Source organism: Vigna angularis, chromosome 11 (genome assembly GCF_016808095.1).
Source record: "Vigna angularis cultivar LongXiaoDou No.4 chromosome 11, ASM1680809v1, whole genome shotgun sequence".
Taxonomy (NCBI): domain Eukaryota; kingdom Viridiplantae; phylum Streptophyta; class Magnoliopsida; order Fabales; family Fabaceae; genus Vigna; species Vigna angularis.
This window is the reverse complement of record NC_068980.1, coordinates 1,886,947-1,905,687: the sequence shown is the minus strand read 5'-3', so window position 1 is coordinate 1,905,687 and position 18,741 is coordinate 1,886,947. Positions and strand designations below refer to the sequence as shown.

The 18,741-nt window shown below is 34.5% G+C and overlaps 1 protein-coding gene and 1 pseudogene across 1 annotated transcript; one reads left to right on the top strand and one right to left on the bottom strand.

Moving 5' to 3' along the window:
- The first annotated feature begins 269 nt into the window (after positions 1–269).
- On the top strand, positions 270–14,092 carry LOC108333452 (uncharacterized). Its single transcript, XM_017568901.2, has 15 exons — positions 270–1,183; positions 1,864–1,919; positions 2,177–2,235; positions 2,337–2,408; positions 3,289–3,369; positions 4,163–4,270; positions 5,852–5,914; positions 6,585–6,665; positions 7,441–7,506; positions 7,984–8,139; positions 9,266–9,346; positions 9,531–9,569; positions 12,515–12,597; positions 12,740–12,812; positions 13,756–14,092. Exons 1-15 carry the CDS (start codon positions 648–650, stop codon positions 13,933–13,935), a joined length of 1,734 nt encoding a protein of 577 aa, XP_017424390.1. The 5' UTR covers positions 270–647; the 3' UTR covers positions 13,936–14,092.
- Positions 14,023–17,812, bottom strand: LOC108333454 (ATP-dependent 6-phosphofructokinase 3-like; annotated as a pseudogene).
- Between the last annotated feature and the right edge of the window lie 929 nt (positions 17,813–18,741).

Here is an 18,741-nt window from a genome sequence, read left to right as displayed (position 1 = left end):
AATTTTTTACAATAAAATTTAAAAAATATAAAATTAATTTAAAAAGTTTAGAAAAAAAAAAGTTAAGAAATTTTTTGGATTCAACTCATTCTATTAACAACAATTAACGTTTGAGAATAAAAAAACAACTTATACTTGGTAATTTAAAATACTTTTATGAATTTTTTTTAACACTCTCCTTAAAAATACATTAATTCGACATTTTTGTATTATCTAAAATCTCTTCCTGGTAATGCTACACTTGTTTTTGGAGCTAGTTCTCCACTGTTCCCGCCTCGCATTAATCCCTTAAGGCAAACAAGGATTCATGCAAGGATTCATGCAGCTGAGGCATTTTGTGTTAGGAATTAGTCTAATAAAATCCTGTTTTATTTGGGATTCTTTTTCTGTTAAGGATTTAGGAGTATCTTCTTATTTCTCTGGGATTCTTTATCTGTCAGTTAAGGATTTAGGAGTAACTCCTTATTTCTCTGGAATTCTTTATCTGTTGAGTAATTCCTTATTTCTCGCATTTTTCAGTTTTGGTTTCTGATGTATTGGCTATTTAATAGCCTGATCTCTGCATTCAATACAGAACAGTATTTTCTATCAAATTAACTCTCTCACGTAATCACTCTACGTTAACATTTTGTTCTCACTCGAATAGCATGACCAGGCTCCTTAAAACCATCCTCATCGCACACAAGCTTCACCTTCACTACCCCAAATGCATTTTCCGACCTCTCCTTTCCCACTACTCTGCAACGGCGGATTCTTCCGAAGCTGACCTCACACACAAACCAACAAATGAAACCACCACCACCGGTTGGAGCAGGTATGGGAACATCTACGCCCACCCAGTTGTGCAGCAAAGCGATCGCAGCGATGGAGATGAAAACCCCAGCGGTTTGAGGGGAAATGATGCAGCGGTGATGAAGAAAAAGGAGAAGGTGAAAGCTCTGTGGGTGTGCTCTGATTGTGGGCACACGACAGGGAGATGGTGGGGGACATGCCCCGAGTGCGATGTAACTGGCACAATGCAAGAGTTTCACGTGAGCAAATTAACTGGCGAATCCAGAGGGGGGTTAGCCATTACCGACGACGCAGTGGGCTCGTGGCTCCCACGACGACCTGAAGGACTGCGCCTCGTCAAATTGGAAGATATGCAACGTGGATTCAATCACGATAAATGGAGAATTCCGTTGTAAGTTCTTTTCTTTTTCTTCAAAATTTAAAGTTTGTGTATTTGGACTCAGCTTGTTTTGGATCATGTGGTGATTGCTGAGGATGATTTCCTCTATGTACTTCGATTTGAGTCACTTATCCATCTCCAACGTGTCTAATATTTTAGGATCTTATCTATACATCTAATCTATATATCAGTATTTTTATGATGACAATAACTTATAATTTGTTATTTTTGACAACATATAACAATACTTGGATTCACATAATAACAATTACATATTTATCATGTTTTTAAGATTGTACATTTTTCAATATGCACATATCAAATATAGTATCCTATTATTTTCAAAACAAATGTATTGGCATATGTCGCATCCGATACGAGTTGCATCCGGTACATGGATTGTATCCGTGCATCATAGCTCTCAAGTAACAGAGGGTTACTTTAAAGTTTTTTGGGGTAGCGGGACTGTTTGGAGAAAGGTAGAAAAAAAGTAATGTGAGGGTTTGGGAGCATATAGCAATGTACTGTTTCTATGAATGTTTTTCATCTTCATAAAGGAGTTAATTAGTAGGACAATTTTTTACCATGCCTTGATGTGCGTGTGAGGGGGAATTTGCCCTTCTAGACTTTTACAAAAGATGTGCCGTAGTTCTTTTCTCAAATTTATACTGTGCAGTTCGCATCAATTTCAGGTCTGGTTCCCTCGGAAATGAAATTTCTACAGTGCTTGGTGGAGGTCTTGTACCAGGTTCTATCCAATTTTTCTTCTAATGTTTGTTTGGATATGATGGATTTGCCTGTTCGAAGATATTCGTACATTTCTTCACATGGCGGTGTACACATTATTTTTTGCTTTCTTCCTCTAAAATCTCAATTGGATTGAATGCTTCCTCAAGTTGATTGTCTGATAATAATACCTTTTTCAATTCAAGTTTTCGTGATGGTCCTGCAAGAAGTAAATTTGGTATTCCAGGGCTAACTTTATCTTTAACAATGGTTTGGAAGGTTCTTTAACTTTAGTCGGTGGTGATCCTGGTATCGGGAAAAGTACTCTGTTGTTACAGGTACAGATAAATTTGGATATAAAGTCTCATGAATCAACTTTCTGTAACAATCTCGTCAACTGTCATTAATGCCTGGTTTATTTGTGATGTTGATTTGGAAGATTTCAGCAATGATAGCAAATAAATGCAGTGATGATGAAACACCTCCAGTTGTATATGTGTCTGGTGAAGAGGTTTGCTTTCATTGAACCTGTTAACAGTTTTAGTGTTAAATATGATTTTAATCTTTCTAAATATGCTCTTTTCATTTGTGGAAATGTGAGTGTAGTCTCTATTTCAATAACCATAAGTACATGTTTTTCTTTGGTGAAGCACCTGACACAACTAAGAAAAAATGAGGGACTAAACCAAGGCAATCACTTTTTAAGGAACTAAAGCCAACAATTTCTATATTTACAGGGACTGACATGGACTATTTCTATATTTATCAATAAGCTTATAAAATATGTGTATTTCAAATTTAATTGGAGTTTTTATAAACACGTTTTAGTTTTACAGACACATAACTCCAGAACACAGATAATTTGTCCAATCTCTTTTATACCAAATTAACAGGACAAATGGTTTATATTTATTGTATACTGTCAGAACATTTGCACATGTCTGTGATAACTTATGTATAACATAGAACTAGTTTAAAATATAAATACTGTTCTAATCTATTTTTTTGTATTGATTGTTTAGATTGAGGGTTCTGAACACGACCAATGCATGAGGGCCTAAGGAGAATTCCTTAAAATAAAATATGTACTCATATTCTTACACTCGTATCAAAAACTTGTTCAAGACTTATAAAAGAAGATGCCACGTAAAGACGTTGAAAATTTAAACTATTGGATATTGATACGAAATTAATCTACAGAAAATTATTGCCATGTCATGTTTTAATACTGTTGACATTTAACTCCTGGCCTATAATCTTTTCTTTTTTAATTTTAGATGGTTAATCCCTGATTGCACTGCTGTTGAAGATGGATGTTTCAACTTTTGATTTTCTTTAGGTCCCTGACACTTTTATAATTTAATAAGCATTTGTTCTCTGTTATGTGACAGAGCCTTGAGCAAATTTGTGCTAGAGCCGATCGCCTTGGGATTAAGTCCAATATTTATTTATATTCAAGTACTGATATTGAGGTACATTATCTTGAATTTTGCTGATTAGTTTTTCTTCCAGTATTTTATTCATACATGAGTTTTGATGTCCCAACACTGTCACGGAGTCTGTTTCACGGAAGATATTATTCTTAATTGGCCATAGTAGTACAGTGTGTAATGAAGCCTCAATAACAGTCCTCTTTTTTTGTTTGACTTCATAGTTATCGATAATGCACTTCTTCTGTCCAGAATAGCCATAGGCTGCTGCAAAGTTTTAATACCAGTGCATTTTTTTAATAGTGGCTGTAGCTCCAGTGAGACGAGAGTGATCGGAAACCTTTTTTTTTTCCCTCAAAAGGGGGGACGGGGGTAAAATTATTCCCCCTCCTTTTAGAATGTTAAAAAATCCCTAATTGTATGTAGTTTCGCACCCTCGCCATGCAGTATTTCTGGTGATTACCCATTCTCCATTATTTCTCTACTATTCTGAATCACCTCTGTTTTAAACTTTGAACCCTCATCCTCTACTGTTTTCCGTGAGCAACACTCAATCACTTTTTATTGAATGTTTAAAATGACTTATATTGTTATTTCCTTGTATGTTTGTGCTTAAAACCTGTGACCTCCGATTGTTAATTATGAATATGTTGTGAATTTTGAGCACTTAGCATTTATATGTATATGATATAAATTACTTAATTATTTAATCTATGTACATATAAAGAGGCATTCCACTGTGTACTATAGCACTATTTTTTTTTTTTTTTTGGCTTTGACTGCTATTACTATCTACGATTGATAACTATGCTTTACTTTTGCTTTTTGGTGGTAGGACATATTGAGGAAAACTCATGGTCTATCCCCTTGTGCTCTGGTGGTTGATTCAATACAAACTGTTTACCTAAATACAGTAATAGGAAGTGCTGGAGGGATTAAGCAGGTTTTGAATATACCAAACTTAACTACCTTCAGGAGACTTTACATTTTTGTTGGATGTTTTAACTATGTTAGGCGGAGTGCATTTAGGTTTGTTGTTTATTTCTCTTATGTGCACAGTAGGTTGTAGTTTTATTAACTGTCTGCTGTTTCCGGCTCAGCAGGGTTAGCTAATGCCAGTTATATCTGTTTAACATTCACTGCACCCATACTGATCTCTGTTTTAGAGAATAACAGCTTCAATATCAATTTTTAAACTATCAACCAACAAAGTTCAGCACATTTGGTAAGTTGGTGTTACGGGTTGGAAGGTATATGAGAGAAAAAGGTATAGGAGGGAAGAAGAAGACCGAACAGTGGAAGGAGGAAGACCAAGCCGAACGGGAGAAAGAGGGGAAAGGACAGACCGGACGGGGGAAGGAGGAAGACCAAAGCCGGTTGAAGAGCACAACTATCCTAATTACAGTAATTAGAGCAGTATCCTAGGAAAATATTGTTAATTACAGTAATTAGAACAGTATCCTAGAGAAATATTGTTAATTACGGTAATTAGAGCAGTATTCCAGGGAATTATTGTTAATTACAGTAACTAGAGCAATATCCTAGGGAATTATTGTTAATTACAGTAATTAGAGCAATATCCTAGGAAATATTGAATATAAGTTAATTACAGTAATTAGAAATATATCATAGGAAAATAATAGTATAAATAAAGCCCTCAGGGCAGGCTTTTGATTATTGAGTTTTTGTAAAGGAGGTTATGCTCCCTAGTCACTGAAGGAGGTTATGCTTCCCGTTATTGTTTGCTTTCTTTGATTTAGATATTTTTATCAATAAAAGAGGTTTATTCAGTTACTGTTCTTTCTTACGATCGTGGTTAGTTACGTATCCGAGTTAATAAAAGAGGTTTATTCAGTTACTGTTCTTTCTTACGATCGTGGTTAGTTACGACTCGGATACGTAACAGTTGTAAATAGCTGGGTTCCTAAGACATGTCAAGGATTCAATTCCTAACCTTGACATTGGAGATGACTTTATTGGGAGGGGCAGAATCCACTTTTATGATCTATACATCCAAAAGAATTAATCTCAGATTATCAGTTTTTCTCTCAAACTCTGATTCATAGAATTCTTTTATGTTGCACTATGCACATCCATTTATATTCTAGAGCAGTGCTAGGAAAGCACACCCGCTTATTGTTTAGAAATTATTGACAACTACAAAATCAGTAGGGAGTATAATTAAATAAGACGTGGGACCCATAATTTTTGTGATTTCTAATAAATTGTAACTAATAGGAGAGTATGTGGACAAAATAGCTTCTTCCTAATGCTCTTTTATATTCTATTAAAATGTGTATCATGTGTTGTTTGGAATGTTTCTTTGGTATTTAATTAACTTTTGTCCATACCAAATCTCTCTTCATAGTATTTAATCATTGTCAAATAAAAGATTTTTTAAAAGGTCAAACTCATGATTGATTAATTCCGTTTAATTTTTTTAATTGGTTTTTTGGTCATTGGGATGCATGGTGTCCTGGTTCTGTGGTACATCAGATGTGACTTTTTTCTTGGTGTGTGACAGGTGAAGGAATGTACGGCAGCTTTGATGCGATTTGCTAAAACAACTAACATCTCAGTTATTTTGGTGAGCACGTCTATCAATTTTTGTGAATTATATATAAATGGAAAATTGATCCATTAATGCACTATCCTTTTTTGCATCATATTTGGTGAATTGTTCGAGTGTTTGATGTACTAAGTAGCATTCCTTATATAAAATAATTTACATCGGAGTAAATTTAGTAACAATAAATTGAAAATCAAACTTCGTAGGATAATGATAAGCTACTATACATGAATCCGCCTATTTGGTTTTCTTAGACCTTGATTACTTTAAGCCGTTTCCAGCACTATTGTTCCCTACAATATTAATGACTTAGAAACGAGTACATTACTTACTTAATAGAGGAAATTAAGTAGAAAATAAAATAAAATTCAAATCAGATTAATACGCCCCTCAAATAGAAGATACTTTCCGGTAATAGGAGATAATTTTCAACAGTTTAATCCCCTTATTCAGCCAAGTCTGCAATTGACATAGGTCGTTATAGTAAAACTGGAAATTTTTACAGTTTTTGTGATCCCATCATGGTAAAAGTCACATGATTGTGCTGAAATGGCAGGTATTATGATTGATGTTACTTGTGTGGATTTCATTTGTAATTTATCTGTGTGCATGTCTCTTATTGTGGCCTTTGAAGTGTTACCATTTGTGATAAAAATAATTTACTTTTCTCTTTTGCTTTGTTTTTCAGATTGGACATGTGACCAAATCTGGAGAGATAGCAGGACCTCGCGTCTTGGAGCATATAGTTGATGTTGTTTTGTATATGGAAGTTGGTACCTCATTACACCATTTTTTTTTTGGATAGTCGTTACTTGGTAGAGCTGCCCATCATTATGGTTTCTATATTTTGGCTTCATTATCTACTTTTTTGGAACATTACTGTAGTGTCTTGTCTGTAAAGCACTATATCCTGGCAGGGCAAAATATGAACATTTTTCCGAGGGGTATGTATTTCGAGTTTTGCATTCTGCTAAATCAAAACAATTTTCTTAAAAGGGTTGGCGAACAGTCTCTTGCTGGCATCATGTGATCATTCATGCTCAAGACCAGACATTTGGAGTGTGGATAAATATGGGTGGCCCAACAACAACCCTTCACACCTAGGATTTGTCTAGATGGATTTAGGTGGTCTAATAATAGATTTAGGATAGGCTTTAATACTATCATATAATTCTACACTAGGCATATTTTTAGTCAATGTAGGATCTCAATACACTCTCTCACAATCTGAAATTATGTTATTTGATTTATTTCACTGAAACTGGTTTATTTGTAAAAATGAGTTAAAAAGATATAGTGGAACAATATTTACATTGTCAATAAATTTTTTATTCCTTTCTGAAATTTATTATGATCACAGCACGCAATTCTTCTTATTCCCTTTTTCCTAAATCATTGTTATTTATTTTTACAACATTACATTTTAACTGATTGTGTAATTTTTTTTAACAGCTTTTTTCTGCATATTGCAGTTTAACATTTTAATCGAATCACCAGGTTTCATTTCAATTTTCTCCGTGCTAATTTTTCAAATTAATGCTTAGGGTGAGAAGCAGTCTGCATATCGAATGCTGAGAGCTGTGAAAAATCGCTTTGGTTCCACTGATGAGGTATGCTATGACTATTTCATATTACATTTAAGATGTCTTCCTTGGTTGTAACTATTTTGTTTCTACTAATACTTTTGAAGAGCCATGTTATCAGTACTCTTAATATATGAATATCATGAACAGTGTACTACTAGTATCGGTTTCTTGCTTTTTTCTTCTGCTCTATTTCTGCCATTAGTATTTTTCTGTGATGCTTAATTTTGAGAATGAGTACCTTATCTGATATATCTGGCTGCAAGTTTAAATTATTGGAGTACGAGGCATGCATATGACCTGCTGGGTGAAGGACTGAGACCATATATTATCATAATGTGTTGACATTTTATCATTGCTTAATCTAGCTAAATTTAGAAGCTCCTTCTGTGCGTTATCATGTCAATTTCATAATGGCATTTGGTCATCTATCTTATATTACCTTCTATAATTAGAACGACCTGAGAAAATTGATGTTCTATCTGTGTTGATTTATATGATCAGCTTGCAGTTCTTGAGATGTCACAGTCGGGACTCCAGGTTGTTTCAAATGCCAGTGAAATGTTTCTCACTCACCAACACTCTGATTCAAATGTTTTAGCCGGACTTGCTATTGCTGTAATAATGGGTGGTAAAAGAACTTTTATAGTTGAAATTCAGGTAATTTTCCTATTATCGTTGAATCTAAGAATCCAAGTCCATTGTGTATTTTCTTCTATATCCTATATCTTGAGAAACGTCACCATTGTCCTTGTCATTGATTGTGGATATAAGTAATTGCAAGCAGTGACTCATAAAATGAGTTTGGCTTCATTATTAGCTGATAAATACAATCATAGCAGCTTCTAGATTTTAAATTGTGAATAGATACGTGGTGAAGAAATGATCCTTATTTATCATCTAGAGATTTTTTGTCAGGCCATCTCGACTTCAAAGGGTCATTTTATGAGATCTTAATTTATTTTTTGTGGTTTCCATCATGCCAAATCACTTTTAAGACTTTTTTACAACTTCTATTCCAGCATAGGAGTCTTATAAGATTCACATTCTAATTAATGCTTTATTTGGTTGTCGATAGAAATATATGTTTCCAAGACAGAAATATATTATTTTATTTTTACACTCAGGGTCTTAAATTTTATGTTATGTCAGTATATTCCAATGGAGAGATCTTGTAAGACCAAAGTCTTAAACTTACTATCCTGAGTATGATGCCTGCAACAAAGATTCCATAAGACATTGTTGTGTCAAATCCTCAAAGCTTGTTATCGTGTGTCTGTGATAGAGATTAAGAATACACCTTAATTTTCATCGTTGTGCATTCTTCTTATATGTGGTATTTATGCTCTAATATCCTTTTAGAAAATTATTTTATTGATTTTTGTTAAGAAGTTGACTTTATGTTTGACTTAATCCCACAAAATCGGTTTGTAAAGTGAGGTTTGTACTCTCACTTATATATTCTAAATTTGTCTTATCTCTAAGAGATATATACATTAATAGGTAGTCTGATAGTCCAACAAATATCCAATTTCGCTGAGATATGCTTTAAACCTAACTCTGATATTATATTGAATATAGTGAAAAACTATGTATGAGATTAATTTCTTTTGTGTTGAAAATACACAAAGGGTACTTTATTTATAATAAAGAAAATATGAGCTAAGTCTAAAAAATAAATAAATAATAAAAACAAAGTAACCGAAGATAAAAGATAAAGATAAGGTATTTATCCAAGATATCTAATAATCTAATATATTTAATAATTTTCAATTTTATTCTACAGGCACTATGCCTCACACGTAGCCCAGTTTCGAGTTCACAATCCTATGGGATCCATCAAACCAAAGCTAATATTATTAAATGTGTAAGTCACTCTTCTTGGTAATTCTTTAACTATATTTCATAACCTTCCCATGTGGTAATTCATTTGAATGAGAAAATGAATGAAAGGGATGCTTGATGGTGATATTAGTTCTCTTTCTATAAATATAGCCTACCGCAATGAAATTTGTTGTGTATTGATTATTGCACTATTACGTGATCTGTAGGTACTTATTAAGCAAGCAGGTCTTCATCTCCAGGATAATGTAAGCTGATATACAAATATGTTATATCCTTTTGACTTTCTTGTCTTTCTATCTCTATGAAATGTTTATGACCAGGTTTCATGTGTTTTTTCTTCATGATATACGTATACCCATACATACCGATTTCAGCATCTCTTGCATCAATGTTTATCTCTTTTATCTCTTTCAACAAATATGATAAAAATAAAAATGTGGGAATAAACAGATGTGCGAATGTAAATATGGGGGAGCCAACAAACGTGAATCATTTTAGTGATTAGTATGTGGGAAATTGATGTGATGAGCTATTCCGCATTTAGCAAACTATGTTCCTATAGATCGAATTTCTCCATTGCTACCAGTTTGTATGGCCTTGAGCTTGGTGTTGAATTGCACTTCAGTTAGCTCCTTAAAGTGAGAGGGACAAGTGTAGTTGGTATAAGCATCAAAGCATCTAAGCTCGTATAGGTGGCCACAATATTAAGTGGCAGGTGTTGTTCCCTACAAGTCACAGTATTGAAGCTCAAAAGATTCGGTGTAAACTATTGTAGATGTATCAGGCTTTGGCCCATCTCTTTTTTATTTTCCTATTTATAAATACATAACCCTATGTGTTCCTTACCCTTTAGCCTCTTTCTCTTTTATTTCAACAACCTAGACAGAATTCATCACAAAAATTAGGGACAGCAATATTACACAATGAGACAGACACTTTTAAGGCTTTGTAACGAGGATTTCAAAGTCTAAAATGCTACATAGTATATGGTATATATACAATGTTGCCAAAGGACTATTTCACTCATTATGGGTAGATCCAGAATCAACATACAATGAGCTGAGTAATAGCAGAGTAACCAAATCAACATTACTTAGCACTCTGACCTCAAGTGTGCTAAGATAGTATCATTAGAATTAAGCACTGCATTAAAGATATAGCTCACTTTGAAGCTTGATGTTTTCGTCACTATTTTGTCCATCAAAGGTGTCTTGGTGGGTCAAGGGAAGGGGGTGCATACAAACTCAATTAGTAGATTTGAAGTATTGTTCGTTTTAGAGCCTAGTGTTTTTGTCATTGAAAAGCACCTTGGTGTTTTAGAATAAGCTCTTCAGTTGAGAGCTAAGGGGTAGTAGTGGTTTGGGTCAATCATCACATCCAAGATGTTATCTTCAATGATTTTGTTATGTTTTTATCCTTAAATGATGTCTCATTGGTTAAGAGAGGAGGGTATATATTATCCTTCACCTTGACTGTTTAAGCAATGTAAGAATTTTGTGCATATTTAAAGTTAGAAAGGCATGAGCCTTTTGGTGTGAGGATGAGCATGGGTCGGCTCCCTAATGCCTGGAGAAGGATAGGAAGATCATGTATTTGTTTGGGCCAATACCTGAGTTTGTCCACTGAGAAGGCCCGGTCTAATTTGAGCGTGGCTACTAAATGAAAATCGAAAATCCCCAAGGGACTGTTGGGCTAAAGATCAAGTCGGGTGTGAACCAATGATATGATGCTGGTAGCAAACACTTATGTCAGGTCCTTTGTCGTGGCAAATCTTGCAATTAACTTAAGAGTGGTCAGGGAAACATTTCCCTGGATTAAGGAGCTTGTGAGTGGTAATTGTCAAAAGATTGATCAAACATAGGTAATCCCCATGAGGGTGGTGCCTGAATGATGTTTCTTGGGATGCCTTGTGTGAGAGTGTTCTTACTCTTTTCAATCTTATCTGACATCAATAATATCACGAGGATCTGATCTATCCTGAGAAAAAGCTGCTAGAGCACTGTATTCCGCAGTGAGGCCTTATAGAATAACTTCTATTGTCACGATTGAGAAACGAGATTTCCAATTGACAAGAGAGTATCCACACTAGCTTGGATTGTTGCAAGATATTCTTCCTTGGTTTTGTTGCCTTCAGTGATGGTTTTTAGTTCCAATCAAATCTGATACAATTTTTGCATTCATTTCTGAATGAAAAAAATTTGGATTCTTACCAAACATGGCAAGAATGAATGCAGCAGACAACCCTAGGAAGAATTGACCCTGACAGCATTGATAATAGCCACATAAACAGCAAAATATCTTACTGCGCCCAATCTGAATATGCTGGGTTTACTAAATAACAATCATGGCTCTACTCAGAAAGGTAAGGTTCTGATGATGGCAAGTTTAACCAAACAACAGTAGAGTTTATGACCATGAATGAATCCTTCCACTTACTGTTACCGTCTCAGAAAATTTTGGAACTCAGTTTGATTTAAATTTGGTGAGAAAAGGTTGGATGCCAATTTTCCTGATTGAAAACTGAATCTTGCGTAGAATATGTGGCTTGGATCAACTACAAGCTCATGATACCATATTAGAGAAGCAAAAAGAGATATCAGAGGGATGAGATAGTCAAACAGTAAGAGAGAAATTTGAGAATATGTCAGAGTTGTATTATACCTCATGCACAGTGGTAGTGTAGTTTATATAGCATATCTGTATGACTTATTGCTGAGCCAACAGGACACTGAATCATAACAGGAAGCTGTTAGGATACGATCCCCTATTACGAAGGTCTATGAAAGAAGTAATAAGAGAAAAAATAAATACAGCTAATTGATTTATTTAGCTGAGAAATCTGTTACTAGTTATATAGTTGTGTGTAGGGGGAAGTTATGTATACATATATGTGTTTTTGGGTCTGTGTGGGGGATAAGGAGAAATAACTGTGTTGTGGGAGGTTTCTGGGCCCTCAAAGTGCTAGTGGTTGTATTGTAAACTTTTTGTACAATTGCAAGAATTATACATAATTCTCAGTTTCCAATTGAGAATTCCTTTCTGTAAGAGTTTTCTGATCCAGTTTCTATAAGAAGCCTCGTGGAAACTAATACTGCCACAGATGACTGTTAAATGAAATTACAATACACATAAAAATTATAACTAGTAGATCTCTAATATGTATTTTCTCATCTTGCCACTTGTTCAACAGGCTGTGTTTTTGAATGTTGTTGGTGGATTCCGAGTGACAGAGGCTGCTGGAGATCTTGCAATAGCAGCTGCAATTTGCAGCAGGTTCGTGTTCTAATTTATTGTAAATGATGTTCGTTCTTGTTGGTCTGGCACTATTGGCATGAATGCTTTCTTTTTTTCCAGTACAATATTCTAGAAATTGGTAGATTTTGTTTAGCATCTTTGTTGTCTTTTTTTTTTCCAGTTTCTTGGAGTTCCCTATTCCAGAGCGGACTGCGTTCATTGGTGAAATTGGCCTTGGTGGAGAGCTTCGCATGGTAAGTAAGCACATTGAATGTTAAAGGTTGCTACTCACTACTACGATATTGAAAATCAATTTAGAGTTTTCAATAGCGTAGCAATGTGCTGATTATTGAAGGGTTTGTAGATGTTAAATTTGCTTTGCGTTTCAATCTATGGAAGTCTTTTTTTGTGAAAATTCAGATCTGTTGCCTGAGGTTTCATGTGTTTTGAATTAAGTGGCATTTTCAGATTTCTACATAGTTAGGAAAGTGGTCGAAAGGATTGTCTTGTCGAACTCTGTTGTGGAATGCAGATTTAAATTAACTGGTCGGTTTTTAGTTCTGATGAACAATGACATGATATGGCTAGGTCAAGCATTTTTCTGCTCTTTTGTCCACAATATGTATATTTGAGGTTGTGATACGACTATGGACCTAAATTGTTACTAATTACTGTAGTTGGCCCAAAAAGGTAAATTAGGAGGGAACAACTTGTGTAAAGCATCTACAGAGTGAGATTCAGTTAGAGGAGAGAGAACACGCGTGTGCTTAGTTCTAGGTTGTCTTTATTAATGAATTCATGCTTGCTTAAAAAAGACAAAACAATTGTGATCGGATATGTCTAGAAAGGGGAGTTTGCAATGGCAGCGGTGATGTTTCTTTCAGTCTTCAGCCTGTAGCTTTGGCCAAACGGTTTGCTTAGCTAGTACTATCACTCTTGCAATTCTATTTCTGAGTGTTTCATTAATAATACAATATTCCTTTGTTAGATGGGACTTGATTCCTGCCGGTTGATTAAGGTTTATTGAAACCATGTTACCTATAGAGTAAATTCAAAGACATCCTTCCCATTTGAAACAACACTTTTTTGTTGTGTTTTCTAAGAAAAGATCCTTATGTTCATTAAGCCAAATTAAACAGATTGCTTGTTTATTCCATCGATGTCTTAGCCTGGTAATTTCTTTATTTATTGATACAGGTTCCTAAAATTGATAAAAGGGTTAACACAGTGGCGAAGTTGGGTTACAGAATGTGTGTCGTACCAAAGGAAGCTGAAAAACTTCTAGAAACCGAAGGTCTGGAAGAAATAAAAGTTGTAGGTTGCAAGGATCTGAAAGAGGTTATTAACACCGTATTTAGTAGAGTAATAGTTAACTGATGCCAAAGGTGTTATGCAGATCTCACTTTCTTTTGATATCTAAGCTGTAATTCAAAATTTTGTAAATGTAGATGCACACATTGTGGCTTAAATACCGGAAAAGATGTACTGATTTGGTTTTATCCGACCTCAATTATCTAATTTGATCTTACGCTAATTCAATTTGATCATTAATTAACATGGTCAGCACAATTTAGTCTGCTATCTCTGGTTCAGTTATTTCCGCTCTCACTGCTGTGCTATCTTTTGGATTCAAGAAGCTAGGCTGATGGGTTGAAGATAGTAACCTTGCCCACATCCTATCAGTTATCACAACCCTCTTTTCTCCCTCGTTTATCAGCTGCACGTACAAAAACAGCATTCTGTTTAAGGTAAGCAAGTAATATAGGGAAAAAATAGCATATTTACAACAACAACAAAAAAGGTGTTCACAATATTTACAGACTCTTGCGGCACGTATGAAAGGAACCAAGCAATTGGCACAGTAGCAAATATATTTGGTTAGAGTCGTAAGAACTTACATGAAATGGAATGTAACAATTTCTGCCATTGACTGGACCAACGGTGAAGCCTGTGTATCCTGCCATTGCACACTGAATTGCACTTTGGGCAAGGAGGGTGCAGAATACATTATCAGATGCATTACTTGGTATAGCACGGATCATGTAGGTAGAATCTGCGAGACAATTTTTTGTTAGTCACATGTTTGTTCTTTAGTAAATATACTGTTTAGAGAAGAGAGCTCACCAATGTACTCCAGATTAATAGGCATTTTTTGACATTTAGCAAAAGTGATCCTACAAAAAATAAACATTTAAATGTAAAACCAAAAATGGAAAATTAATCAAAGGAATGTTGAGTTTCCAGAGAATTCACAGTTGCATGCGTTGCGTAAGCAAGCCAAACTTGCATAACTTTTACCTTAATTTTCTTGGATAACCACGGACCAACATCTGGAAGTAATTGGTCTGCAGAAGCCTCCTGCTTATTAACAATGGGCGGGTGGCCAGAAAGAAACTCCTGACCAGAACCTTCAGCAATTACTATAACCATGTGCCCTTTCTCTTTCAGTCTTCTCTCAATGAAATCCAACAGTCCTCCTGGACCCTCCATATAAAATGGCGATTCTGGGATCAGGCAGCAGTCTACATCTCGGCTAGCAAGAGTGGCATACATGGCTATAAATCCTGCATGAAATCTCAGTATTTGGTGACTGTAACAACTAATTCAAGACAGGGCCAGATATAAGAATGACAAGAACAATATCTCTTCCTGTTTTACTAAACAATAACTTTCATGATTTATGGTAAATAATCAATAATTCAATATGGCAGGTCCCTTGAGGGAAATTCTTGGAAGGATGTTATGAAAAAAAAGAGTAAGTGCCTAGGTCAGCATTCAATAGACGATTGGTAGTGGTAATAACGCTTCAAGGTACTGGATAAAACATCGCATATTTACTTGTATTCCAAAAGACATGCTAGAAATGAGAAAGGGTCGACATTTCAGAAACAATACGAGGAGATCAATAAATAACCCAAATGCATGTCAAATGATAAGAGACTAAAGACGATCAAATGTTGGCCAAATGATAAGAGACACTAAGCAATTTGCTGGAATGAAAATTACCCAAGATGATACTGGTGTAGCCACAGAAAGGAAAATAAAAGAAATTTGACATGGGTTTGTGGATTAAAATCAAGCACCATAGCTGCATACTAGTCAATTTTATGATCTTCCAAACTTTAGTGATGCCATTAAGCTAGTCAATTTTATGATCTTCCACACTGTAGTGATACCATTAAGCTAAAGTTGTATACTATCAAAGAAATGAACGAAACTTACCACTGTAACGCCCCATTAATTTTACATCACCAATACCATTCTCTGCGCTTTCTGCTTCCACATGAGCAGAACTGATAGCTCGCTGTGCCTCTTCGACAGCAGTGTCGAAGCCAATTGACTTATCAATAACCTAATTCAAATACAGAATGACATCAAATAGGTGATTCCTTAAACTCAAATCCCTTTTTCTTTTGATTAAAACAGCAATAAACTTAGCAATTTTAACATGTACAATTTTACAGTTAAAGTGTCATTACTGGGATATCATTGTCAATAGTTTTTGGAATTCCAACTACTGCAACTTTCAAGCCACGCCTTCTAACTTCCTGCATGAATAACTAAATCTTATGACTACAAATTTAATCAGTGAAAAGTATTATACCCACAAAACTTTAAAGCATATGCAATCATCAAGTTAGTTTGTAAATTAATTACCTCAAAAACCATAGCTGCTTCATACTGAGTTCCATATCCTCCAAGTATATAAACCTGATTAATGCCCCGGTCCTCAATGCTATCAACAATCTTTGAGGTGTCATGGCCACCATATGATGTCCCAAAGATGGTTCCACCACGTTTGTGGATATCATTCACAACCTTTGGCGTTAAAGGAACTGTATTTCGAGAATAAAAACCTGGATATCCTCCCTACATATAACCAAACACAAGATTTACACTTTAGAAACTACTCAATACCTGTCAAAATTGCAAATAAAGCTCCTAATCTGGTGCAGTTATAATAAATACATACATATACATGAGTGATGTTACAATTGGTCCATAAGTGATACCTGTATTCCCAGAACTCTGAGCACCCAATACATATGATACAAGCCGCGTACTATTTCTCTTATAACTGTATTTAGACCAGGACAAAATCCACCGCAAGTGACAATACAAGCGTACACTTCCTCTGAATCAAAATACACCTGCCAAACATTCAAATCACCGTTGTTTTACCGTGAATTACATTGGTGAAATCAAGGTCTTACTTTTGATATATAAAAAAAAAAAAAAGGTAAAACCTTCTGAGCTGCCCAGCACACCGAAAATGGGTCCCTCTTGGACTATTTTTGTGTACAATTATCTGCACAATGAAACCAGTTGTGAAACACTGCAACAATGATAGAAACAGAACTCCATCTACTAAAAGGTGAAAATTCAATAACCTGTTGCGCAACTGTATCATCCACATTCACATAATATTGCCTGCGGAATAAAAAATTATCCAACTCAGTCACCAATCGATTCTGGAACATTCCAACAGTGGCTACACAACACAGTAAACAACCAGAAAGAATATTGAAAATGTTTACTACAGATTGGCTTACGCGACAACTGAATAGGAAGGATTGTCTTGTAACGGGTCTGGATATGACTGCATGATTAAAAAAAGGAATCATATGCTAAAAATCAAACACAGAGTAAATAGTCCATAGCTTTGATCAGAAATCACCAAATTTGTTGACTTTTATAGTAATTATCTAAAAAATCATATCTAGTATGATCTCTAACAGATTCAGAATATAATTTTTTTTCATAATGACTATATTAAAAATCATACCCAGCAGATATTAATTGACAATATAAGAAACTGTTCACTGTCAGTGCTCAGAAGTTAAAGTCATAATACAAACACGCCCACTCAAACCAGAAACCAAGTTCTTTTAGGTGGGGATGAATATGGGGAGAATTAAGAGCCTTACGGGTAGGTGAGGGATGTAATCAGATAGATGAGGAACATCTTCAAGTAAGAACCCAGAAGCAGCTGTGGTAGAATCCTGCATGGTGTTGTCGGATTCTGTATGATAATATACCTCAATTGGATTTGCAAGGTTTTTGTGGGCCTCGGAGGTTTCTGCTACTGACCTGAAATCCTAGCAGAACATCAAAACAAAAATACTATGTATGTACCATAAGACATAGGTAATGGCGCAACAACAGAACTAAAAAGTAAATAGTGATTCACGATTATTTGAGACGAAAGGGCACCACAGAAATTATGATCGATCAATAATTTATGCAATAAATAAACGTAACCAAGTTTTTTGGCTGCTGATTTTTTAACCACAGATTAGGTCACCAGCTGTCGTGCCTCTTCAATGAAAATTAAGATTATTTCCTTTTCGACTGCGTAGCCAATCCAATAGTAAAAGTATGGAGTCTGAGAAAAAAGTAGCTGTGAAGAGTCAAGTGCAAAGATTGAATTTTTATACGACTGATGTGTGCTAACTGAAAGAGTTCAATTTGGACCATCCTAGACCCCTACTTCATTTATTTACTCGTGATAAACTAAAAATTTTATTTTTAAATTTATTCCATTTATCTCTAAATTAATTTAAATAAATGATAAAAAAATTTATCTTTAAATCCTTTCAAATTCTCTAAAATTCGTTTTCTTAAATCCACTAAAAAAACAAGTCTTTAACTTTCTTCTTTCTCGCCTTTAGTTTTGTCTGTCCGAATTTGAAAGTTTGATTAAATTTTAAGTTTATGTGATTTTCAATATATTTAATTAAGTTTTTACTAAATTTTATTATTACATATTTTCATTGAAATGGCCTATTATTAAGATAAAGTAATAATTAGTTGAAAATACACATATATAAATTACTTTCTAATAATTTTCATGTTATGTATTCATACCTATGATGAATATGTCCACTTACTATTTTAAATAGAATTAATAATAACTCTATTTAGGAAAAATTTATTGTTTATTAATTATTGTTTTGTTTTGGTTTCATGAAAATACATCTCAATTAAAAATTTACCAAACAAAATAATAAGAAAACTATTAAATTCATAAAAATATTATGAATTAACAAAATTTGCATTGGATAAAAATAGAATAATTCCAAAAATAAACAATCATCAAATAAAAATTTAGAAAATAACTTCATACTAGCAAAATCATTTCCAATCTGAAAAACAAATGCATGCATACACGGGCTAAATATG